Below are 27465 nucleotides of genomic sequence, written 5' to 3'. Positions count from 1 at the left end.
AAAAAAGTAAAAATGGTATTTTTTATTCAAATGTGTCTACTGTCATATGTGCAAAATGTACTTCAATTTTGATATACTTAGTCAGGGTCAATGAGATGCATCCACCTGCATCAGCTGTAGGGCAGACTAGTTCATCTGACAAATGAAATAGTAGCTCATCTATTTTGTGCTCTAACATTAGAACCACGCAATTTGTAAACTTCACATGGTTGCTTGCTGGAAGGAATCAATAAAGAAATAAAATCTTGTAAGTATTCTGATCTGAAACTTTGCAGAGGATCCAAATTGCATTCTTTTAATTTCCCTGAAAATTGAGTTGTACTCAGAAATCAAGGACTGAAAATTTGGGAATTAAACACTATGTTCTTTAGTCAGGGTGAAAAAAAGGTTTAATCTGTAGTTTTAAATGCAATGCAGCTATAGCTATGGAGCCCCTATGGCACCTTTATAATACCACATAAAACTCATGTGGTATTTTGGCTCATAACACTGATTTGCACTGTACTGCTGGCAGTTTTACAGCTTACTGTTCTCACTCTCTTTAATTGGTGGACTGATAAATCAATAGAGGAACAACATTATTTTGGGTTGGGGTGGAGAGAGCAATTTTGTAAGCCTGGGAGGGGGGTTAGTATTTCTGATGAATGTTTCTTTGCATAATGTAAGAGGACCTTTCACTTAATTACCACTGGAAACCGTAAGTGCTTAATTGACATAAAAAAGCCCAATATAGGCATTTTACAGTTTTCCTTTTGATCTTCCATGTGGGTGCATATTGTACATGCAATTTGAAAAGAATAACTAAAAGGCTCTGATGTGGATGTGTGCTAGCATGTAAGGAGGGTTTATGTGAGTACAGAGTATGGTGCAGCATCAAAGGAAGGGATACACCCATTTCACTTATGAATAAATTGAGCATGTAATTAGCACCTGGACTTGACAAAATACTTTTGAAACACAATTAAATCTGCTGCTTTTCTGCAATGAACAGAAGATCTAGAAGTGAAAATATTGTCCCCTGCTGACTTTGATTTTGAATGTACTTGACTTCAGATACAGGTTGGATTCAAATGCTTGAAACCCATCAAGCTGCAAAAACAGCACAATTTCATTCCAACTGAAGTAAAAGGAATAAAGGCTTTTTAGGGCTGGTTTTATTTCTTCATTTCATTAAGAGAGACAAACTCTATCTTCAGTTTGAAGGAACAATCCTAATTAATGCAATCTTTCTCTTTTCCCATAGCAATTTATCCAGAAACAAGCTCTCAAGTTTGTCCAAGAAGCCTTTTCGCCATCTGGGTTTGTCTGATCTGTAAGTTGACATTTCTTAATATACAGCTTATTTGTGTCTAAAATGGAAGAAACAGACTTTAAAGTTTGCTCTGTTGAAGAAGACAGACAGCCATCAATGATATGGAATGAAGATCAGATCCAAAGAAAGCAGCAATGCCAGTGATTTAAATACAGAAATATTGTCTTTGCAGGACTTGACTGGGATCAACTGTTTGTTTTAAAACAAACACTCAGGTTGAAAAAGTGAATTCAGCTGTGAAATATTTTTATTGTTTTTGAGTTATTTCATAGAAAATGGCATTTGAGTTAGTTTAGCACAGCCACCTACAAACTGTCAAATGATTTCTCTGTCTTGCATTCTTATATACATTGGCCCTACAACTGTTATGGTTGTAGTAGGATATTGAAGGAAGTTTTGACTTTCCCTTTGAGTTGCATTGTGCCTTAAGAAATCGTTAATGAATACTAATGAAGTACTGATGGATGTATACTTGCCAGTCATTTCAGTGTTATATTTTTATTCTCTGCTCTTTCGAGCAGAGATTATGAATTATCACACATTCTAAAATTTTATTCGTAAGGGCTGAAAAATGAGAGGACGTAGCATGCTTCTGAGGCAGACTGTGCTTTCTTGTGTTTGAGGCTTGCACAAAAAGTAAGGTCTGAAAATGACTTTGGGACTGGGAATACTGACACAAATCAGAAGATAGACAGAGGCTATCTTTTGCATAATTTTAAATAATGACTTTCCTCACCGATTTCTCTGAATTTTTAAGGCATGGAATTGTCTTTCTATGTGCAGTCTTTGCTAGTACATAGGACTGTAGAGGGAATTCAGGAGCTTTGGGAAGGCTGGAGCTGCACAACAGAGGGAGGCTGCTCTTGTAGAGCTCAGAGCAGGGTCAGAAATTACCCAAATGCCAATTCAAGAATTGCAATATAAGCTTAGAAATCCTGAACTTCTTTTAGTGAACTTCAGCCTGTGATAAATGAAGTGAGTAAATCACGGTGAGGCAAAAGGAGGTTATGCCCCTCAGGTATGTTTTGTTGATGATTAAGTTGGTATAATCTCTTTCTTTACAGTGCAGGAACATTGCTTGCTGGAATTTTCTTTCGTAATTTGGCAGTTGCTGAGCACAGACAACCACTGATGAAAGACTAGCTAGCTGCAGATTAGTCCCATTGCTGTATGCCCTCCATAGATTTGTTGCTACTGAAGCCTCTGTTGCTTCATACTTCTTATTTAGTATTGCCAAAAAGACACTGTTAGTGTGTACATGTCTGTGGCTTCTGTGTTTTTGTAGACATGGACTTGACTAATAGGATGAAAGACAAGCACAGTGTGCTTTGTTTGGGATCTTCCTAATGTTTCCAAGCAGATAATAGAGGAATGGGGTCACCTTTGTCCCCGTGGGATGCAGAAAAATAAAGGTGGGTATGCTGTAACTTAAAAAGGAAATTACAGCAACTTTGAAGGCATACTGTGCTTCCAGTTCTGTTGGTGTTTCCTTAGAGTTAGTCTGCTGCAATTAACAGATTTATTCCCAAGATCAAGCCACTCTCAGGCTTCTTCATCTCAGGTGAACTGTTTCTTTTGGGTTCTGTGTGGAGTAAGTGCTTGCAAAGGTTCTGAGAGAGAACACAGTCAATGTTGCTTTGTTCATAACTGTTAAGTGAAATGATGTAAGGAATGTAAGGAAAAGAAGGTGGGGATGACAAAATAGAACCTGGAAGATGGAAAAGCAGTGATAAAACCAGCATCAGTTGAGCAGCTCCACTGATAAATAGGTAACATACAGGTAGAAGATTAGAATGGGGAGGATAAGAATGCTGGAAGGGAATTCTGAGAGGAGAATACGCCATAAATTGCCTGTAAGAAGGTTACTCTAGATCTGAAAAAGAAGTGTCTTGTTGTTAGCACACATCTAAATCAAAACATAAATGGATGAAAAGTTCAGGCTAGGGTGAAATAGGAGATATTTGCCAGATACTGTAAAGAAGGAAATGCTGCCTTGAAAGGTTTCTTCTTTTAGAACAAGCTGTAGCTGCAGCTGTAAAATTACAGCAAACAAGATAAGGACATGTAATTTCCCTCTACTAGGTTAGATTCTTTCTTTCACACAAGCATATGTGGAGAGCCATCTTGCTTCTATCCACCATCCTGCCTATTATATGCCTAACTCCTCTAATGGGTTTGACACAAGGTAAAACAGTGGAAGAAAGGACTGCTTAGCCTCTGATCGAGGGAAAATTGTCTCTTAAATGAAAGTTGTATAATGAAACAGAAGACGAAAAATAAATATTATTTCAAAAATGCACATCGTAGGTTTTGACCCATGGGATCCTAGTATTTGTACTTGTCTTGCATAAGTGTTTCTTATTTATGCAGTAGTGCTGTGGAACTCCAGTTGATGACTGCTGTGACTACAGATTGCTCCTTGAGGCTTGCAAGAATGATCCCTGCGGCTTTTTATCCACCAAAATTTCAGATGGTCTTTGAGGGAACAGGTTACAGCTTTGAAAACCTGTCCTTTTCATGATTTGTACATTTTGCATCCTCAGGAGTTAGCCTCCTGCACATACAAGTATAAATACTGTAAGCAACTTGTGTTTAATTTCTGTTCATCAAGAATACTTAGGAAATTTTGTTAGGAACAGTCATTCTATCTGTAATGAAATGCCTCAAACAGTCACTCATACTGACTGTATTGGATCTCATCTCAGATCATCATGGCCATTGTCTTTGATCTACACCTACAGGAGAAAAAACTGTGCTGGGTCACATCTTCTGTAATTATTGGGATGTTTCTGTTTATTTTTCACTTGGGCTGCAGTGCATCACACTGTCACGTAGAATTTGTTAATTTTGTTCATGTGTGATTTAAATTCCATACAGTGTACATTGTAGCTACATTATTCTGAACACTGCTCTTTCAGGGTCACCTTTTCAGTTAGTGTTTCAACATAACACTACATAGTGTTTTTACTTTGAGATTTTCTAGTATTATCGTGAGTGATTCTTTAAGTTTAGGTGAATTTATTTTATTATTATTAGAGTTTTAAGAGTTTACCTATAATGCATAACTCTGAAAGGAATTTGCCACCTAATAGCAATAAGCCCTGGTATGATCTTCCTGGAGTAGTACATAGCATAGAAGAGAGGAGTTCTGGTTTCTGCTTAATTGTTACAAAATAAAATGGAGCATAATGATTTACACCAGTTAACCGGAGGATGTGACTGAGCCTCTGATCTCTCTCTTGTCAGTCTGGATAGCAGTCTGGATTCTTGGTAAGGCTTCATTTTCTGTGAGGAAGCAACTACCTATTTCCAGTTTGCATTGCACTGAGGGTTTTGGCCCTTACCTTTCTACTTTCACCCAGCTGAGTGCTGTGAGTCCCTCTGCCCATCAGCTTTTTCTATACACATGATACGCTCTGCTTTCTAAATGTGTATCTTTTTCTCTTTCCTATAGGATACTGGTGGACAATCCATTCAAATGTTCCTGTGAAATTATGTGGATTAAGAAATTTCAAGAGACCAAGTTTTACACAGAAGCTCAGGATATATATTGCGTAGATGACAATGACAAGCGGACAGCCTTGATGGATATGAAGGTCCCAAACTGCGGTAATACTCTTTTAAACATATGTTTACTGCTAAATTGTTGTAGGATGGGAAAGACAAACATACTTTTTTACAAGACACCTTTCAGAATGACGACTGCTCTACTTAAGGAAAGTGTTTTAGGAGAGAGATTAAGCTGTCTGTGGTCTTTCATCCCACATGGAATAACTCTGGAAGCTTCACTTCAGCCTTCTTTTCCTTGATCCTTTTAAAAATATACCATTATTCAAGTGCAGGAAGACAGAACATGAATTATAGATAACACAGAAGAATTATATAAGAAGCATGTGCCTTTGTCAGACTAAATGGTAGTACTTACAAGTTGAACAGACAGAATTCTTCTGTGATTTTTAAAGCTATTTGAGGTTAATGAAATCTTTACTGTCCTTCAAAACTGCAAGCTCTAGTGCTAGTACCAAAGAAAGAAAATTCAGAAAAAAGGAGAAAAAGTGTCAGCTAACAGCAATGAATTAGAGAATAGCTCAGTACTTCACCCAGACAGAAATCTACAGAGTTTGCTTGTGTAATTTATACAAAGGAGTCACTGGAGGCTTAGGTATGTAACATTTTGCAGTGCACTATTTTGCATTAGTGTATGTGGATTTGAAGATTGTGGAAAAATGTCACAAAAAGACTTTTTTTTCTGTACAGCTTTGCTTCCTGTATACTGGACAGCTGGAGAGTGGTTAAGAGATATCTGTTGTGGATGAGAGGCAGAGTCTGAATGTTCCAGTCACAGCATGAGGGCTGCTAAAGTCTGGGATTTTCTTTGCAGAGCAGGCAGCTGGGTGCTTAGTATCTGGCAGGCAAAATGGAAAGAGATCAGGGTTTCTTTGTGGAGGGCAGGTTTGAATCGAACTAGTAAGTGAAGGTAAATGGTAGGAAGAACACAAAACCTATACTTTCTGTCCTTTCACCATCTACTGAGCATCCTTTTATCCACGGCATTTGAAATATGCAGGACTGTCTGATATCAGTCACCAGCCAGGAGACACCATGGAAGAGACTTGATGCAGACCTAATGTGCTGCTGTCTTTAAAGGCAGAAGTGTGTATCATGGCCATTTTGTTGATATTACTGGTCCTGCATCCCAGTTGGGGTCAGTTGTGGTAGTGTCTGGTGGGATTAAAAAAACCACACAACCTATTCAGTAGGTCTTGTGGTGCATTGCAAGATCTGATTCATGTGAAATGGGAGATGACGCCAAGGTCAGCCACATATACCCAACCCCAAGGCTTAGCTGGATGAAATATAAAGTGGATTAGTCTGGTGAGCATGGAAAGGTGTCCTGGTAGACTGAGGTCTGGTGGTATGAAACAGGAACTCCAGAACAGTCTCTTGCATTGTCTTTAGCTGACACATCTGGAAGCCACTGGGCAGCTAGGATTTTCCTCTGCAAACTTTTGGTGTTAAATATCCAGGATTAAACCTTGAGGCATTACTTATTTCGATCAAGTTTTTCACCATCTGCAGTTGCAGCAGACCTGATGCTGACCTGTTGATACTGTGTAGGTGTGTGTGTGTACACGTGCATTGTGTGGGCACATTGTGACAAACACCTGACATGAGAAGGGTATGTAGTGCTGTTAACTAGAAGAAGAGGAGGAAAGGTGAGGATAGATTGGAGCGGAATTTTCATTTGGCAAGCATGCACTCTGCTGAAGATTTGTATGGAAATCTGCAGAGGCCTGCAAATTATTCTCAGTCTTAGTTTAATGTTGGTTTACATGGTTTGAATATCATTGAACTTTGCACACTTGCTTTGGTTTTTCTTTTTCTTTTTCTTTTCTTTTTTCTTTTTTCTTTTTTTTTTTTTTTTTTAACTTACTCTACTTTTTTCAGTATGAACAGATGTAGGACATAAGTTTTAGTTGCAGTAACAGCACAGCCATTCCCTAGGCGCAAAAGAGGGATCCTCAGGTGAAAAGAAATGTCATTCTTCATGACTGTGCCCTGAGTTCCAGATGAAGTCTGGAAGATCCACTGCATAAATGTTTTTTCTCAAGAAACCTGCAAATATTTTTCTGTATTTAAAAACACAAGACAATTTCAAAAACAAAGCAACACCGCCACTGTTGCTGTTAGTTTGTTTAATTTCTAGCACTTCCTGAAAGGCTATTAAGTGCATCAGAAACAGAAGAAGAATCCAGCTTTTGATATATGTTGTGTATACTCATTGTCTTTTTGTCTGTGGACTGCGTAGTTCTTTCAACTCCTTTTGATGTCAAGAGAAATTTTTTGGGCATGCAGACTTCAGAATTTTGTTAATAAAACATTTTCTAACATTCTCTGCTAATGAAAGGATTTCATCCCATCTCTCTAGTTAGTTAATTTTTTTTTTGATTTAGGAACTAAGCAAATGTGCTCTTTTGTATGTGTGCAGGTGTTATTAATTACTTCATAATATTATACTAAGTGGCCAGTACAGTATGTGGTGAATGTCTTGGTAATAGGACATCTCGCTACTGTGTGCTGTTAATAAGCCTCTTGCTGGGAAGTTGGAAGAGGCCACTGTGGTTTCTTGATCACAAGGCTCTGGTTTGTAGGTAATTGATGTGAAAATTAGCAAAGTTCTGTGGTACTTTACTTACTGCTTATGTGGTGGAAATGTTCATTAATATGCTGATTAAAGGCTGTTTGCAATTTAGGTGACATCAAATTTGTGATTTCTTTTCCTGAGGTTTAGAATCAGTTATACTGACTTGCTAGAAGATCTTTCCAGCTGCAATATTAAAAGTGTCCTTCAATTGCAGCAATATTTTTTCAACTACATTTGAAATATATTTATACGTGATAAAAATTGCCAGACGCTTTTTGATTTTAAAGTTGTGCTCAATTAAAATTTCAAAGGTTTTTATCTACCACTACCATAATGGTTTTAGTGTTAGAGAAATTGTGGTATTTAGTTCTGCTGTTTTCACAGCATTTCCTGGTTGTTCATGCAGTGGAGATAGTATTGCTGCCTGGACTGTGCTCTTTATTTTCACCTCGTAAACTGTATTAGAAAACCTAGAAAGAGAAGTACATTTTTGGGTACTAGTATCTCTGTAAGCAATGACTGCAATCACCACTGGTGTGTGAGTAAGGTCACTTCTAAGTTCCTCAGTTTTCAGATCACCTGGAGCTCTATGAATACTGCAGAGAGAAAAGCAGGTCCTTTAAAACTACTTATTAAAGTGACACCCTCAGGAAAACATTTAGTCACTCAACTACTGTTGTTGAATGGTACTGAATGATGTCTTTTTTCTTGTGGTGTTTTTGGGAGATATGTGGCTTCTACAACTGTCTTGCAGTCCCATGTGGATTTTTTGTTGCTCTGGATCTCAGTCTGGTAATGCTGTTTTGCCTTGTGCATCTGTCCAGTTTTGTTACACAAATTGTTTTATGTATGCTGGTGTGGTGCTTGATCTGGCTTTCAGTTTTTTGTTTATCCTACCAGCATTCTGTGCTTATTTGTAACATATATCATTGGTCATATATGCCAGTTAATGTGTATTGAATGAAATGGTAAATTCTTCTCATATACTAATTCGTTGAACATATAGTAAACATGTGTGGGCTAGCTATTTGTTTAGATATTCAGAAATTTTGTTCAACCTCAGGCAAGCTTTTATGACTCTTAACATTTTTCTTTCTCTTCACTTGTGCACAAGGAAGTGTAGAGTGTGGGTTTTACTGATGCTTCTTGTTTTAGCAAGCAACACTTTAGAAGTCATTGCTGTAATGTAGAGTTTCAGCCTGAAGAGATGGGTGGCCCATTTCTTGCTTGATTGGGAAAGATATGACATATTTACTTATACAGGATTGGGATGGGTTTGTCTTCATTTTAGCTACATTCTGGTGGTAGACTTTTATCCTAGAGGTAAGCAAGTAAAGGAAATACCAGATTGGAGTCATGCAGTTACAAATTCTACAGACAGAAAAAGGCAAGATGAAGGATTGACAGGTTTATTTCTTTAAATTTACAGAAAAGATTTGTAGTATTAGTGAGTCAATAAAATAAGCATTAGTTCTTAGGCAGACACAGTAGAAAGCAGTCTAAAACCACAAGCAAAGGCATAATCCAGTGAGTGTAGACATCTTTTTTCATTATCAGCCAGACTTCATAGATAAGACTATCAGAAAAAGACTTTTACAGTGATTTCTGAAAAACCCTTTAACATTCTCTGTGTTTACCTTTCGGAGTATTTATGGATTCTGTAGCCTGTGTTGTTTATTTTGGATTTTTCTGCTTCAATTTTTGAGTGAAAATAACCAATAATTTGAAAAGGCAACAGGGATCAGAGGTGTACATAGCTTACTTGTGACTGTGCATTTCATTAAGCATCCATTAACTACCATAGACATATGCTATGTAAAACCAGGCTTGTGAATGATGTTAGCTGAATACTTGCAGTGTAGGCGAACATCTCAGTAATAAATAAATAAGTAAATAGAATTTCATTTTGTAATTCTGACTTGATTTCTGCATGAACTTACATGAAGTAGGTTTCAAATACAAAGCTGAATAAAAATATAAAGTGGAAAGACACTACCTAAGGAAAATAAATGTAACTTGACCACTGAAGTATTGTTCTTGAATTCAGTGTGTTGAACAGTTTTGCCAGGGTGCTCTCTGTGCCTGACTTGATCTGTCATTGTACATGTTGAATACTATTCTAATGAGAGAGAATGGCAATTTGACTGTTGGATATAGGCATTCCTACTTTGCTTTTTAACGTATAGTTTGTGTGATGAAGACTAGCAGCTGGATAACTATGCCCCAAAGTCTTTTTGTTCACTTAAGAATTGGAGACTATTCATGAAGGTGTCCTTTCAGCTGTATACAAACAAGGCAGCAAAGGCAAAACTCATTGTTTTTCTCTTTTATGTGGTTCTCTGAAAATGTTTTTGTTTCAGGGTCATGACAAGTTGGCACTATTTTCATTATTTTCCAGACACACATATAGAATTCTCCAGATAAAGCTGCAGGAATCCTAACCATGTTACATACACTAAATGAGTAAGAAACCATTTGTTAGAGGTTCACATAAGCTAATTCAGGCCTCATTATCTTGCATTACAGTCTGTTTAGCTTAGTTCATCTGTTGAGCTTGTGGCTGCTGTATTCACCCCAGCCACACTGGATGTATTTGGTTTTCTTTTGAAAGTTGATGTGGATAGACTGAAGCTTACATACTAGTTGAGAACAATTTTCCCATCTATAATTTAATTATCTTAACTATTCAGGGAAGTTAAGAGAAAATGTGGCCACCACATACCTTCAGGAGACTGTTACCATGGAAAGGGGGTAGTAAGGTTATCAGCCTCCACAGAAATATATAATCTGAAAATTCTTCTGGGAAAACTGTTGATATTAATACTGAGGATGGGATAAATTAGAGGATTCAAGTTCTGCAAGATCATTTTTGAATGAGTACCTTTCTGTTAGAACCTACGCCAGCTCTAGTGACTTGGAGGGTCTGGGCAGAAGCTCAGGAACTGACTTAACTGGGGAAAGACACCATGGAGTCATGAGCTCTTAACTGGTTTGAAAAGTCAGCAGCAAGTTTCTCAGCAGAAGCCAGGTCTCTCTACAGGTGAATTTGTTATAGTGCACACCAGGTGATGGTTCTTATCTTCCTAGCTTTCACAACGATGCTCAAAGCACTGTCTGGGTTGTACAGATGACACAGCTGTGCACCCTGACTGTTCTGCAGAGGTTGAGTTCGTTGCTGTGGTTGTGAAGATGGATTAGAAAGTTTTGTGTTTTTAGTAGCATAGATGAGCTTTACTTGAATAAGTTTGTTTCTGGTGACAATGTCAGTTAAGCAGGGAGTGGTGGATAAGTATGAATGCAAAGAAAGGGTGTGTTGGCTCTTGGAAAGCATACTTTAAAGAATCATCACCTTCCGGTAGAGGCTGTACTTGTTTAATTATTTTCTGTAAAAGTTCCCAGCTGAATGTTACAGTCAGGCATGTAATGATTGGAGGCAGATTTCTTTCAATATTTTAGCATACCTGGGTGGCTCAGTGAGCTGCCACATCACACAGTCTGCTTCCCTGCAGAAAGACGTTCTCCATAAACTGGCAAGGTGAGTGTTGTATCAGATCTAGCATGTACAAAAGCAAAAGCTAGACTTTTAAGAGGGTATGCTGAGGCAGCATGCATATCTGGGTGGTCTGAAGAGGTTATTCTGGAATGAGGTTGTTCAGTGTGTAGACCCCTTCTAGCTGCTCCTTAGGAAATGGTGAGGGTGTGGTCATAAACTCTCCTCGATACTTTGTCAGAGGCTCTATGTTTGGACACAGTCTCTCCTTATGGTAGGAATCTATACTTCTCCTTTGAAAAAGACATAAGGTCTTTATATTTTATTAAAAACAATAAAAATAAAAAAAGGGAGGGTACTGTCAAAGGGAGGAGATATGTCATCCTTCTCTTTGTTCAAAGGAATCTAGCCTCCAGATTCAGGGAAATTGTCCTTGCCACTAACCTATACAGGATTCAAGAATATTCTATCTTAAACCTGTCAGGCCTGTGAAAAATGCCATGATAATTACGGAAAATACCTTCCAAGATTTGCTGTGCCTCATGGAGATTGTACCTCTATTCAGTGGGTATTCAGTGCTTTGTTCAGTTGTTTTATACCCTCCATGAGAGCTGAAGAGATTTTGTTCTGATGCAGTTTTCTAATTTACATTAACATTCAGTTCACAAAGAGTGGAAGTAAAAAGGAAAAAAGGTCATAAGACAGGATTCCTTTTCTTTCTTTCCCCCTACCTTTTAGATTTGTGCTATTACTTGTTATTTTAATCTGATGGGCATTCCAAGTAAGGCTTTGCATGGTAGCAAAGTTACAGTGGACTAGTGCCTAGTGGTTAGAGCAGCCAATGAAGCAAAAGTGGAGTTATGAAAAAATGAAGTATGAAAGGTGGTAATTTTTTGTGTGTATTTCTTACTTCTGCTGATTCAGTATTTTATTTGTCTAGTGTTTTAATTTTCACTGAAGATGCTTGTGGTTGTCACCTTGGAATAACTTTTGAGAGCTTTTTGTCTGCAGGTAGCTGCTAAGTGAAACACAGGGGATGAATCACACATCCAACATCTCCTAGCCTTATAGCTTGAATTACTAGAAAGGTGGTTTTTGTTTTTGTTATTTATTTATTTATTTATTTATTTATTATTTGCTGTTTTAAATCCATGAAAGCCCATAGGAAAATACTTCAGGAATTTGTAAACATTCCTGTATTTTCAAATAAGGCAGAATGTTAATGGAATGATACAAGTAAATTATTTTTCTTACATGTTGCATCGAGAAAAGTGTGGTCAGAGCCAGTAAGGTCTCTGAAACTTGCAGATCCATTTGCACAGTTCTTAAATTAATGGTATTATGAAATATTCTGCTTTCAGGCTCCAGATAATACAAGTAGTGGATGTTTCCAAGCTAGTGCTTTAATTAGTTGAATACTTTTTCCCTAGAGAGAGACCAGAGAAACCAAGAAACTTGGATTGTGTTTAAATCTTATGTGAGGCAAGCTGGCTAGATCTGGGATGCTATATCTTATGAATCATAGAGAATATTTGATAAAATAGTGGGTCTGTCTTCATCTGGTTCAGTTTGATAGGTGGTTGGTGGCCTTAGTATTAATTTAATCATTCTGGGTCTGATATGTTTATTAAAAAGATGATTAAGGATTTCATATAGGGATTAAAATGACTTTATTGAAATTCAGATGTGGTTGACTTGTAATGAGAAAAAATGTCAGTTTTTGTCCTGAAAACTGTTTGTTCTTTCCATGGAACAGGTTGACCTGCAAAAATGTGCCAAACTAAAAAGGGATGTCATGGGCCACATTAAAAACCATTTAGTGACAGTGCATCATGGCTAGACTCATGGGAGTTTGAAGATAGCTGATGAGAATGAGGGGTTTAGCATGCAGAGGAAATCATTAATGAACTCAGCATTGAATTTACAATGTTCTCACAGGTACTCTTTTCTTCATCTTGTCATTCCTGAGGTATTAGTGAGGGTAATTGACACTACTGAGAGAACTTTTTGATGAAGGCTTTCAAGCAGCTGAAAAAAACTCAGAGCTGAATAGATGAAAGATGAAACTGAAAAACTCAGTCTGGAAATAACTTTCTAAAAATTTTGGGAACTCTGAAGATAGTTAACCAATGAAGCAACATCCTGGTTGTAATGGTGAACTCGTTTTTCTCCTTTCTTATGACTCTTCTGGAAGTTGCTGTAATATACTGGCTAGAACCAGGGCTTGGCTCTGAGACTTGGTTGCAGACCACTGAGCTTGTCTTGGTTTTCATCTGTTTCTTAATTAGATTATACACTTTGGTAGATATATCACCCATTTGGCTCTACCAAGGCCAGTGTACACTTTATATAGAAAGTAGTAAGAAGCAGCATGAGGACTGTGAAAGCCTTCTAGGAATTTGGACATATTATTTTTGTTAATTCATTCCCTTTGACAGTTATTTAGCCAAATTCTCTAGTAACCTTTGAAAGTACTTGGTGGAAAGTGATTGTTGAAGTCCCAGCTGTGCACTCTGAAGAAGGATACAAGACATTTGTTAGTGATGCTCCACTGTTCCACTGTAATACAGCCTTCAAGCCACTGACTTGCACTAACAGTGGTCTGTAAAGGTGAACAGGTGCTCTCTTAAGTGAGGATTTGTTCCTTTTGAAGTCTTAACATGCTAAGTAGGGACTCACTGGACAGAAATGAATCCTCCTTGCTTGCTTGTTTTGTGCCTTGTTCTGCTTGAGTGAGTTGTGCTTGTCCTAACCAAGAACTACTTGTTCCGTGGATAATAGTATTACTAACTTGAATATGAAAGCAGATTTTCTCTATGTGGTGAAATAATACAGCCTATAAATATTATAGCCTATTCCTGTATCAAGTCAAAGACATAAATTTTAGTGTATGCTTGCTACCAGCCATTAAACTGAAGGTTACAATTAAGAATATTCAGTAGGAAGTCTCGTGTTCTTTGGGATTGAAAAATGGCTGGGCCGAAGCCAATGGAATGAGGTTCAACAAGACCAAATGCCGGGTCCTGCACTTTGGCCACAACAACCCCAGGCAGTGCTATAGGCTTGGGGTGGAGTGGCTGGAGGAAATGGACCTGGGGGTATTGATTGATGCTCAGCTGAACGTGAACTGACAGTGTGCCTGGGTGGCTAAGAAGGCCAACGGCATCCTGGCTCGCATCAAAAACAGTGTTACTAGCAGGAACAGGAAGGTAATTGTCCCCCTGTACTCAGCACTGGTGAGGCTGCACCTTGAATACTGTGTCCAATTTTGTGTCCCTGTGAAAAAAGACATCGAGGCCCTGGAACATGTTCAGAGGAGGGCTAAGAAGCTGGTGAGGAGTCTGGAGCACAGGCCTTATGAGGAGCAGCTGAGGGAGCTGGGATTGTTCAGCCTGGAGAAGAGGAGACTCAGGGGAGACCTTATTGCTCTCTATATCTTCCTGGAGGGAGGTTGTAGTGAGCTGGGGGTCAGCCTCTTCTCTCATGTAATCAGTGATATAACTAGAGGGAATGGTTTCAAGCTGCGCCAAGGGAGATTCAGGCTGGACATTAGGAAATACTACTTTTTGGAAAAGGTGGTCAGGCACTGGAATGCACTGCCCAGGGAGGTGGTGGAGTTGCTGACCCTGGGGGTGTTCAAGAAACGTTTGGATGTTGTGTTGAGAAATTTATTAAGAAAAGGGACATGAGAATAACAACAACAACAACAAAAGTGGTCTTAAAAAGAAGATTGAGAGACTTCTATTCTCTCACAACTGTGCAGGAGTTCAATAAATCTGAACTTCAGAGACAAATTTTGAAAGTAGTTAAATGGAATGATCTTGCTTACCTCTTGGAAGGTATAGCTCATTGCTGCAGAAAGCTATGAATAGAACAAACTTAGAAAAATAAATTGTATACTAGCAGGATTATTACTGATATCCAGAATTACAATAATTAATGTTATCAAAGTTTGAGAGAGATATTATGTTTCAGGCTTTGGGGCATAGGTTAATCTCTGTCTGACAGATATCAGGATGAGACTTGCGGGAAGATGATGTCATGTCTACCTTGCGTGGGTTCTTCTGGTACTGCCTAAAATCTGTGCTGGCAGTATACAAAACTATCTGAACTTGTTTGACTGCTTGTATTAATTACTATATACAAAGTCCTTTAAAATGTACATCCATATCAACTTAAGTGATAGTTATCTAAAATGCTGTATTTAGTCAAATTAAGTCAAGAAGAACTGCAGCATGGGTGGATATCTTTGTGATTGTGTAGGTGTCAAAATGCTACAGACTCTTATAAATGGTCTCACACTATGCTGAGCACACATACTGAGCATATGTGTCTGTTAGGGTGCAGTGTGTTTTTATATGCATTTCTTTGTTGGTTCAGGTTTTGTGGCTTGGTCCCACAGAGTCAGTACCAGAGGAATTCATTTTCCGTTGTTTGCCTTATAAATAAACATACAGTAGGAAGAGATTGTTTCAGAATTTAACAGCTATTGAAGGAGAGTTTTAAGGGACCAAAGTTTCTTTTTGCTTATATGAGAGGTTTCATGTAAAATCATGTGCTGGTAGTAACCATTAAGGTTTGCACTGTGAAACATCAATTTATTATGTATACTTTGTCCCCGGTAATGGCTGAAGAAGGGAGCCTGACAGGCTTTGTACTTTCAGGTCTGGCAAAAGCGATTGGAATGTTTTTCAAAGTAGTGTGGAAGGATAACATTATGTGGTAGATGATCTCATTACTTCACTCCTTGTTCCTCAACCAGTGTAATTAATATCCAAATGTTCCTTAAGATTAGTTTTATTTCCTGCAGTACTAGTTGACAGACACTGCTGAAATTTGAATTCACAGCAGGCGAGAGCAGATGGCTACCTTCGCTAACAGATCACTGCATCAAAACATACAATTTGTCCAGCTTTGTCTCAGTAAACTTCAACATATGATTTGTAAAGTGATCATAACAGAAGAAATTCATGTTGCATGTAATGAGAATCATATTACTGCTTAAAGAAGTAGAAGTGTCTAAGAAGTTATTGCACACTTGTGCTGATCTTAATAGGCAAGAAAACTGCTTGGAAAACAATTAGTCTTCTCTATGCTATTGGTTCCTCTCATTTCATTTTTAATGAACTAATTAAACCTGAGATTTCCAGTACATGTAAGTTCTATTGAAGTTTAAGTAAACATATTAAAATGTCACACTAATAAGACTGTTAATTTTTTGTTTGGGACTTTTTACATACATAAAGCAGCTCCTCTTTAAACTTTTATACCTGCAAGTCTGTGATAAAAGTACAGTTTTCTAATTTACAAGAGAGGTGAGGAAAATAAAATAAAACAAAGAGGACTGTTGTTTTAGGAATAGTAGTTGCAAGATCATGCATACACACTGAGCATAGAAGACAAGTTAGGTTATTTGAGATCATAAACTCTGGTTAAAACTTGCCTGGAATGGCTGATAGATGATGCCTCATAAATGAGGGCAAGGCTTTGGACAGTGCATAGCTCCATGGAAAGGCATAGAATGAACTACGGAAGATCTGATGTTTCTAGCATGAGGAATGATTATTTGCCTTGTAAAGAAATATGTGACAATTGAGTTCCTGTGTGCTAGAAGACACTCCTGTGTTCTAGAATGCCAGATACTGCTGGCATTATTTTTGAAGGTGGTTGATCTATTATTCCTTGTGTGTTTCGATATGCTCATCACGTATTACATATATTATTCTTCTGAAAGTTCCCATTGCTTTGGGCGCTAAAGATGGAGGTGTGAAGTGGTCTATAGTTATGAGATGGAGGGGAAGTCCTAGATCTTACAAAGTCTAGGCTGTTTCCCTGGTACCATCATACTGCTTTTTTGCTTTCCTGAGGGCACCAGCTGTCTGCTGGAGTGCCTCATACAGCAGCTCTGTACAATAGCCAACCCACACTTCTGACCTTTCTCTCTAGTTTCATCTGTTCAGTGCTTTGTTTCCCTCACTTCATACTTGGGCTTTGTTGTGCTTTCTGTGAACTTTGCATGAGAGGGAAGGCTGCAATCTCTTGTGTGAAACTTTGGGCTGGTGGGATTTTACTCTTGGTGCTGTGGAGAGTAGTGAGAGCACCACAGTGCCAGTTAGATCCTGGAAAACAAAAACAAAGATTCCTTTGGAACTGTAACAGAGAGTTAGATTAAATTTCTGGTTTTAGCAAATGAGTGGGAGAATGGTTATTTTTAAGTTAAAAACTGAAGGTAAATTCTATTTACCCACCTGAATCATTTTCTCTTAAAATTAGCTGAAAGGTATGTTTCCTTAAAATGCAAAGTGGAGGCAGTGCAGAAAAATGTTATGTAGCAATTTAAAGATTGTTATTTGTTTCCAGAGATGCTATTTGGACTCCCTGACTGAACTGTGGGCAACTAGCCACAGTGAATATCTAGTTTAGTGACGTGTGCACTTGCAGAGTTTTTATAGAAATGAACAGCATCTATTTCTGTCAGACGCAAATGCATGTGTGTATTTTTTTGTTGTTTCTGTCGTAGACTTACCCTCAGCAAACTTAAGCAATTACAACATCACTGTGGTGGAAGGAAAGAGCATCACGCTGTATTGTGATACAACAGGAGGGCCACCCCCTAACGTGTCCTGGGTGCTCACTAATCTTGTTTCAAACCATGAGGTAAGTTTCATATAAAAAGAGGTGACTGTTCAGAGAGAAGAGATATCTGTTTGTAAATGGAATGAAGGTTCATGTCCAGCTTCAATTAATTTCTTATCAAAAAGATGAAGATTAATGTTGGGATAACATTTATTTTCCAGTAACTTTTCACCCAGGCCAACTGCTGCACTGATTCTGGAAAATGTCAAACATTTGCTCCTTGAGATTTGTAAATGAGAGTACTGTGATTTCTTGGAGGTTATACAGTGAATAAGGATACTGAAACAAAAGTGCTTTCTCAGCACCTACACAGAGAAAATAAATCTGACATATCCTAATCATGAAAAAGGCTTTGTCTTGCTAACTGTATTGCATTCTCAAGCCAAAACCCTGGTGACCAGATTACCTGTTGATTTGACAGTTTTGATTGTCAGTATTATTTTGTGTTTTGTTTCATTTTTCTTCAACAAAACAAAACAACAATGATGTCTTGGAAGTCAAGGTGACTAAAAGTTAATTGAAAGGCTACTAACAAAATGGCATTTTCTTATGAAGTGTGAAGACAGTCCCTCAACAAAGTCATTCAGGCAGCGAGAATTTTGTTTTCTATGATCTTTATGTTCTGTGTCCTTGTCTTGGACTGTGTGTGCAGTGGAGACTGACAATTTGTTCTGATGGAGAAACTGATGAGGAGCAGTGTCTTCTACATACAGTTGCTGACCCCTTAAATTGCAATAATTTTCACGGATAAGGCCTTCTGTTATTTACACTTCTCTGCCATTGGTATCCTGGTGTCCACAAGTATGCAGATGGCCTGAATATTTCCAGTATGTGCAAAGTGTGAGGTGTATACTTCTAAAACTGTTTCTGTAGTGTAGAAGTGCCAGAACCTCTAGGAACTTTTAATCTTTGCACTTTCTGCTTTGATATCATTATATTTGGTCTGCATAGGGTTTGACCAGTGTGTCTTTCAGCTTTCATGAGTAAGAATTCTGCAGAGTTCTAGTTTTATTTTTAAATTTTCCTCTAATCTGTTAAACTACCCAAAGGCACCAGTTGTCATAAAGGACAACAAATTAGAACCGTTTGGGGAACCTATGCCAAGCTGTACTTTTTCTTTGTTTTTCTTTGTCTGTTTTTCTTTGTCTGTTTCTCTTTTTCTTTTTCTTTTTCTTTTTCTTTTTCTTTTTCTTTTTCTTTTTCTTTTTCTTTTTCTTTTTCTTTTTCTTTTTCTTTTTCTTTTTCTTTTTCTTTTTCTTTTTCTTTCTCTTTCTCTATTTCTTTTTCTTTTTCTTTCTCTTTCTCTTTCTCTATTTCTTTTTCTTTTTCTTTCTCTTTCTCTCTTTTTTTTTTTTTTTTTTTTTTTTTTTTTTTTAAATTATGAGCCAAAACAAATGTGGGATGCTGTTCAAGAAGTGAGATCACTTCATTTTTTATCCTCCTATCTTTGAAATGCCGAGTTCAGTTTGCTTCAAGGTTTCCAGAAATACTCTGTCCTGGCATAACTTTGTGTGTGAGATTTCAGAGGGGCTCATGGCATAGCCTAGCTGCAACTTTAGCTGTGGAGCACAGTAGTCTTTTCAGTAGCGGAAGAATGAGTGCCTTTTAAACCTCATTTCTCATTTGAACCTATCCTTCCCTTTTCTGTGAGTGTTGTTTTTGTTTCATTCCTCTCACTTTTGTATCTGTGTTTCTGCCTCCCTTTTCTTCACCTCCTATGCTGTTTTTGCCTGCTTTTTCTCTCTTTTGTGTCTTACAGAGAGGAATGTTAACAAAAGCTAAAATTGTACCTTATTCTTGCAGAGTTAAACCACATTCTCAGCTTCTATGCTGATTTTTTGCTATAGATTTCAGCCATCAATCTGTGTTTGGAGCCCCTTCTCTGAATCTTCCTTTTAGTGCTGCTCATCTCTGAGAGCTGCATGTGGAGAAATGTACAGTGAGCTGTTGGCTTTTCCACTCTGCCTCCCACACTGTCACACTGATATCAGTGGAGCATTTAACTCATATGGGGTTAAGGTGTCACTTCAGGGTTCAAAGTTCTAGTTCTGTATGCAGAACAATTCATGTGCATCCCCACTGACTGCTGCTGAAAGTCACTGCTTTTACAGGTGCATTATCTGTTTGTGCAGCACTGACGTGTATGTGTACACTGAGAAAAGTACCTCAAAAGGAGTTTTTTTAAAAAAAGAATACAAGTTATTTCTTATTCTCTAAATGTGTTTTGATTCTATTCATTTTTAAGGAAGTAGCTTTGCATTTCATGAAATATTCAAGTGTGGAAATAGTAATTATTTGGAGATCATGTGAATGACCTTTTTTAAGAAAACCTTGTCTTTGACAACTAGTTTTGCTAGCTACTATTTTTTTATAGTGCAGTCCTGTTCACTTTGTGAAATGCAGCATAGCTGCATATTTAATACAGCATTCAGGCTATAAACATGCTGTAAACTTTCTAAGAATCACAATAATCAAGATTTTTAAGAATTATAATTCTTACTTTAATTAGCCTTAGTATGTAAACACATAAAACAGTACTTGGGCAGTAGTTTAAGTGTTAGAAAGTATGTCATTTCTCATGAATTGTTTTATGAGAGGAAGAAGATTTTAAGAGAAGTTTGGCGAGGGAAGGGATGAGGGAAGACACACTGTGGTTTAGCAGAGCTCAGAACACAGCAGTAGAAGAAATGTCACACAAGTGCGAGGAGACCAAAGAAAGAGTAAAGCAAGGATAGAGAAGGAAGGAGGAAGAAAAAGTTCAAGCGAAGGAACATACCATAGATATCAGTCATGAAGTGGAAGAGAGGGATGAACAAGGCTATGAGTGAAGAAGAAAACATTTGTCTAGAGGGGAAGAAGAGTTCAGAAAAGGCAGGAACTGTCAGGGACAGGACAGAGAAGTGGGTGAGTGCAGAGTTTACTGCATGACTGCACTTTTCAAACTTCAGCCCCTGATAGTTTCAATTGGTTCCGTGTTTTATGTTAGCTGGATAGGATGCCAAAGTAGCATTTTACAGATTGATAGAACTAAGGAGAAAAGAAAGCAAAAAATGCTGTTGAGCTGTGGCCAGCGATTCCCTGCCTTTCTCTTGTTTCTTTAGACTGCAGTTGATACATGCATGTTTTTCTGATCATTTGTAGAGTGACACAAGTAAGAATCCTGCCTCGTTAACCATAAAGAATGTTTCATCCATGGACAGCGGACTGTGGATTTCGTGTGTGGCGGAGAACATTGTGGGAGAGGTCCAAACCTCTGCCGAACTGACGGTATTCTGTACGTACCCAGGCCCTCATGCAGCAGGCCAAACCCCATCAGCAACAGCTCTTTTGGGTATAGATGTCTTTGGGGTGCACAGGTTGCTAAAACAGGAGCACCATTTAAGCATGTGAACAACCTACTGCCATTAGTACTGGGAACAGCCCAGCCAGAAGTTGCTGAGTTTGTCTTCTGCAAAAATACATTTCCAAATGCTTTATCTTCAGAGAGGTTAATCTGTAAACAGTGGTTTAAAAACCACTGCCAGTGTGGGAAGTTTTGTAGTGGTGTGCATATACATATACACTATCTTAGGAATTAAGAAGTGTGAATGCATAGAATTAACCATAAGAGACTGCAAATGTTAAAGTTTGTATAATCTAGAGCAACAACTGCTTTGTTCAGAAAATAATGCATTTGAAATGTTTGTACTGCCAGATGTAAATTTATTTGTCATGGCTTGAATAATGTACTTTTTGTCAGGGCCAAAGACGGGGTAAGGAGAATGTGATATGGAGAAACTGGCTGCTTTAATCAAAAATCCCAGCCTGATTTCATTTTGTGCAAACTAGACATCATTTTTTTTTCACAAGTTGCAACCCTCTGTTTAATTGAAGATGGGAACAGAACTCTCTGTAGATGGCAAACATTGCTCAGTATGTGTTCATGACAGAGAAAATTAGAAAAAAAATCACTATAGATGTACTTCAAATGTCTTGTAAGTTGAAATTGGATATGTAATAGCTATGGGAAGAAACATAAACTAGAAATGTTTCAACAGTGTAAATGAGATTCTAAGCTTGGCACTGTTATGAGTGATAAAAAAGAATGTAACCAGATGAAATTGGATGCAGTTAAGAATAAATATCAAGGAAAATTTCCCAATAGTGAAATAAAAAGCAAGGTGCTGTAATAGTCTCCTGAGGGAGACAGAACAAGTTTGTAAAGTTGAGACATTTAGCAGGTTTGAATAAAGAATGAGAAAATGTGTAGTAGAAAATGGTCATTCCCTGACAGAATAATCCAGGGAATGAAGTCATCTGTACTGGCTTTGATTCTGTGAGGGAAATCATCTGAAAGTTTGGATTCCTGGCAGAGGATATTTCCAGTACTGCTTGCTTTGGGCCAACTTTTACATATTTCCAATGCTGTTCTGTTCAGTCAGCCCTGTTCTGTACCATTTTCTTCTGCAGAGTAAAGCTAAAATTGCTCTTTTCTCCTTCTCCATAAACTGAATTTCCCACACCTGGCAGGTATGGGATCTAACTGGTGTTCAGTCTTCAGATAAAATAGTTAGTTTTTCTTTTTTGAAAAATGGCTTTGTTTCAGTTGTAATCATAGTAACCTACACAGAGCTGATGAGTGTCCTGTTTGAATGTGATGTGAATAGGTATCATTCCTGCAAGTTACTTCCTGTGATACTTGTGAATGAAAAATATGACTTAAGGGAATGGGGAAAAGACAAGTTCCAGATATTCTGATGTTGTTGACTCTTTTTTTCCAATATAGTTGCACCAAATATTACATTTATTGAATCTCCAACCCCGGACCACCACTGGTGCATTCCATTCACTGTGAAAGGGAATCCTAAGCCCACATTGCAGTGGTTCTATGAAGGAGCTATATTGAATGAGTCTGAATACATCTGTACTAAAATACATGTTATCAATCAAAGTGAATATCACGGCTGCCTTCAGCTGGACAACCCTACCCACCTGAATAATGGTGCTTATACCTTATTGGCCAAGAATGAATATGGAGAGGATGAAAAACGGGTTGACGCACATTTCATGTCAGTGCCTGGAGATGGTGAGTATGATTCTTTTAATGTTAGCCATTGTAAACTGATAAGAATGTGCTTCTAGCAAGTTTTTGGTGTTTTGTTTTTTTTTTGGTGTTTTGGTTTTTTTTGTTTTGTTTTTTTCCTGTGGATAAATGTCTTCAAAATCCATTGTGAAGTAATGTTTTTCTTTAACTGTGGAGACTGTGGAGACTGCTACTGCTCTCTAAAGTCTTCCTTTGGGTTACCTCTTCATTGCCAGCTGAGGCTTGAGAAACGTGGCTGCTTCTCAAGTGTTTTTTGAAGCCTCTGTTCTGATCCTGGAAAGCATGGAGTGCCAGTTCTGGCACTCCACAAGTGTTTTACACCGTGTTTGAATTCAGCTATGCAGTGTATTAAAGGACACAGGGTGCCCATATAGTGTCTAGTGTAATTACGGCAAAATCACTGTTGCAGTCCTCTGAGTTGATAATAACTGATTATTTAGGACACCAGAGGGAGCTGGAGAGAAAACAATCCTGAGGTGGGATGGTGGAAGTCTCAAGTCGTCACAGGCATTTAGGTGTCAAATTCTCATTCGTTTCAGCCGAGGTTGGAAACCTGTGTGGCTATGAATATCTGTGCTCAAAATGGTTAATGTTAATTATGTGCATCTTCTGCTCCAGAAGCTCTGCCTCAACCCTCCTGAGCTGTATATAATTGGGCTCAAGGTAGACTAACTCAATGAACTGTAGGGACTGCTGGCAGTGATTGGTGTTCTTTGTGGTGTGATATTTCCCCACATCTTCAAAACTGTATGTGAAGTGCCTGTAAGAGAATGAAGACATACGTGCAAATTCATTATTCTATCTATAAGAACCTCTGAGTGGACTATGCACAGCAGGAGTGAAATACAGGCATGTTTTAGTGCAAATAATTGCACAGTCATATATGAAAATATGAGCATATGTGTACCCTTGACTTTTTAATCACAAAATATGAAAAGCCTTCTTTTCTGAAACAGCTATGTGCAGTGCCAGTGTTATCTGACAGAAGAAGATGTGAATTCTCTCTCCAGCAGGGCAGGCAGGCTAGAGACAGTAAAAATATGGTCTGTACTTAGTGTTTGCACCTAACGGCTCAATCTGCTACAGGGCAAAATGTAGCAGGTCCTCTTCTTTTCCCTTTAGAAAGAGAAGGTGAAGAGCAAATATAGCCAGGTCCTCTTTACTCCTTCTGTCTTTAGACCTATCTTTCTTCTCTGCAGATCTTCCTTAAATAGACTAATTACAAGAACATGCCATGATTCCAGCTACTGGCATCCTCTGATACTGTGCTGTAACAGCTCAGTAACTCAGTTCACCTTCTCCATGTTCTCTGTGCAATGGAAGCTCTGTCACGCTCTATTTATTATGAACCTGGCTTCATTTTCTTAACAGAATAACAGTTCCTCTAATACACTTGTAATAATTTATCATTTTTTGACTTTGATCCATATCCCTCTTACTGTTCTGTTTTGCTTTTGTGCTTCTCTCCTTTACAGTGAAGATTTCCCAGCCTTTAAAATCAATAAACAGAGCAGGAGGCATCTTCCCAATTAGAAAGATAGTATTATTGTTTACTCCATTGTTTTTACACTCCTAGGGAATTTAGGTCTCCAAGATAATCTGTGCTGTGGTTTTCAGCATTTCCAAGCTCTGTGATGGATTAAGCTTCACAAAAACAGTATGAGAAGACTAAACTACTTACCGACAGGACATACCTGCATTAGAAATCAGATCATGCATGGTTGATTTCTCCAAACCAGTCTTAAAAATTAACAGCGAAATTGCTTATCTAGTTAGCTTTCTCAATATTGGTCTTGTTAGAGGACATTTTTTCTGTGATAATGACATTGAGCTTTCTAATATTTCACTACATTGTTGTCTCACCTACTGAAGCTGTCATAAAAACAAAGGCTAAAATAAGAAAATCCTCCATGCATAGTATTGTTATTATTATTTACTATTACTATTCAAAGCTCTGTCGGGATTTTTCAAAACCCTTAAAATACTTTTTCAGTGCTGTCGTTACTGTGTAGTTTCTTCTTTTGGCCCACATATTGTACAATGAAGTATGAAAATTAAGGCCCACTCCCTGGTATTATGTTCAATTCCATGCCTTCATGACTGAATTAAATACCAACCCTGATGTTTCATGGGGTGGGGCTCCCTCACTGAGCTTTGAACTGATTCTCTGGTTATTAACATTACTTACAGGCAAATGCACTGTGGTAAAAAAATAAAAATATTTTAAAAAACCCTCACTGATAATCTACCTAAAATAAACCTAACTAAGTCTAAAGCTTATTGCTAGCATCAACAGTGCACATAAAAGAGAGGGGAGGAAATACCACTGTGAAGCTTGATTGTGTTAATGGCATTACAGTTAATGCTGTAAATTAAAATTTTGCTTTAGACACTGAAGTCTGGAAGGAGAAATTTCAAGCTTTGCTTGCTAGATTCTTAACTAATTTTAATCTGCTAAAATTCTTGAACTCCAGAGTAGCTGTTTTTGCTGAGGATAACTTGCTTATTTGAGAACACATTATGGCAAATGGTAGGCAGGAAACACTCATGTTTTATTCTGAGAGCTGTTGCCAAAGTTGATCCAAAACATCTTCTGAGTGCTGGAGAGAATTTTACCAAGAATAATTGTTTTTAAGAAACCTTATGCATCTACCAACCCTATACAGTAAAATTCAGCTAGAGGAATTCAAGTCACGTATTACCTTGTCAAAGTAAAAGAATATGTTAAATATGCCTTAGAAGTAGCATCTTGCTTATGTGGCATAATAACATGGGTCTGTTTTGCAAAAGTATGTTTTTGGATTGAGTCTTTTGCTGCTGCTTTATTTTGAAAATGTCAGTTTCATAAAGAAAGAAACACAAAAGCAAAGTGCAGTTGATGTACTTCATGAATGCAAGTGAATAACATAGATCACTAATAGTTTATTTGCAACAGCCTGTTCTAACAGGGATCAAAACAACTATGTTGTTCTCTGTTTGCCTTAAAAATAATGAATTGCATGTAAATGTGCAAAATTACTGTGGTGAAGTTTAATGTTAAAACCGATGTTCTGATGATTGAGAAGACGTGTTTTTACATAGGAAATACTAAAGAGAAACTTGGGATTGGTCCAGCATCTTGATTTTTGCAACTTTATTTGAAGTATTTAGTTATATAAAAGGTATTGAATGGAGTCAATGACTTCCTAGCTTGAATGTTCCTGGCAGGAATTAAGGGTTAAACTAGTCTGACAGCTTCAGCCCCATTCCTGTAAATAGTAACAAAAATGTTGCTATGTAACTCAGGAAATAAAGGCCTTGGAGTTTTGTCACTGTTGTTATTTTTCCTTCAGATTACCAAAATAAATTAGGAATACCATCTTTTATCAGATGTTTTACAGTGGAAAAATTGAATCCATTAACTATGGAAGGAAAACCTTGGTCAGAAGGTGCTTGAGCACAGACAGGCTGTTTTCACTTGACACTTGTTTCTGCTTATTTTCACAGCAGTTCTTATGGGGTCTATTAGGCTATGTATCTGGAGACTAACAGAGCTGATCTGAAAGTAATGCCTCCTATTTTATTTTGCTGTCCCATGATGTCAGAGGCAGATGTTAGTGGTATGGCAGTAGGGGTTGAACCTTCCTAACAATATTTCCTAACACTTTGTTGCTGTCTGATGGATGGCAGCAGAGGTGCAGTCACATTCACTGGTGCTTGTTGAATGTTTACGGAGAGCAAGTGGATGTGAACACAGTGAGCACAGTGAGGTGATGGGTGTTGTGGTTCAGCAACAGCAACAGTGGATCACCTCCACTGGTGTAGACTTTGATGAGTGTGGCATGCAGACTAATGAATAGCTAATGTTAGTGTCTATGTTGAAGGATAATATTTTGTAGCTCTATCAGTGTTACTGTGGTCTTTGTATGTTGTAGTTTCCATGGAAATAAATAGGTGGTATTACTTTCAGAGTGATCAATGTAGAATATTTTCAAATGCATTTAAAGGGAAACCTTATTATCTGCTGCCATTCTACTAATAGTTTGCAACTCTTTGTTTTGTATTTTCAGCACAGATTGTCACGTTGTGCTGACATAAGCATAAGCAACAATGTTCTAGTCATACTTGACAGTGGCTTTATGCCAGTGTAATGCCACTGGTGTGGAATTACTGCACATTATAAGAATTATGCCTTTTGAAGTTTGATTCATCTTTAGGGGTTTTAACCATCTGCTAATTTTATTTCCAAAACAACAAAGAGTGAGTATACAGAAGAGATGATTAGGAGCCTACTACATAATTTTATAGACCAGGATGAGTGGGTACGTTGAGATATAATACAAATATATTTCAAAGTGTGAACCATCTAATGCTATACTAATTTCAGTGGGCATTCTGTGCATTATGCTCACATATGTGCTTAGCCTTACATATGTGTGGCAATTAGAAAAAAACTGAAAACTGAGACTGGTAAAATTTAGAAAAGAGTAGATTAGATGGGTCCATTTACCTCTGTAAAAGCTAGCTTGTGGGAGACCTGACTCTTTTGGTACTGAGTTCTGCCTGCAGTTCAGACTGAATGAGATTGTGATGCTTAGGTCACTGCTAACTAGTTCTTACCTTGACAACTCGGTGCTGCAACTGTAAGGCAATTTGCTCTCAGAGTGCTTATACTGCAAGTTTTTTTGACCAGGCAAGAGCCAGTGATTGTAATTGCCACTGAAATCTGCTTCCACTTAAAGACAGGGAGATTTTTATCACTGATTTCCAACAAGAATAGTTATTGTTTCACTTATTCCAGATATACATTGACAGCATTT

The 27465-nt window shown here is 37.8% G+C and overlaps 1 protein-coding gene across 7 annotated transcripts in view; it reads left to right on the top strand.

The window, feature by feature from the left end:
* Window positions 1–27465, top strand: part of NTRK2 (neurotrophic receptor tyrosine kinase 2) — a 203262-nt gene that overhangs the window by 25795 nt on the left and 150002 nt on the right. For all 7 annotated transcript variants that reach the window (XM_015849248.3, XM_085530321.1, XM_085530318.1 and 4 more), the window contains exons 4-8: window positions 1244–1312; window positions 4767–4921; window positions 17468–17604; window positions 20725–20857; window positions 22349–22648. In XM_015849248.3, the coding sequence (XP_015704734.2) occupies window positions 1244–1312; window positions 4767–4921; window positions 17468–17604; window positions 20725–20857; window positions 22349–22648 (794 nt within the window). The remainder of the gene's footprint in view (window positions 1–1243; window positions 1313–4766; window positions 4922–17467; window positions 17605–20724; window positions 20858–22348; window positions 22649–27465) is intronic.

Source organism: Coturnix japonica, chromosome Z (genome assembly GCF_054131305.1).
Source record: "Coturnix japonica strain WE chromosome Z, WE-NBRP24, whole genome shotgun sequence".
Lineage (NCBI taxonomy): Eukaryota > Metazoa > Chordata > Aves > Galliformes > Phasianidae > Coturnix > Coturnix japonica.
Note: the sequence above shows the minus strand (reverse complement) of the source record. Positions and strands in the feature narration are given on the sequence as shown.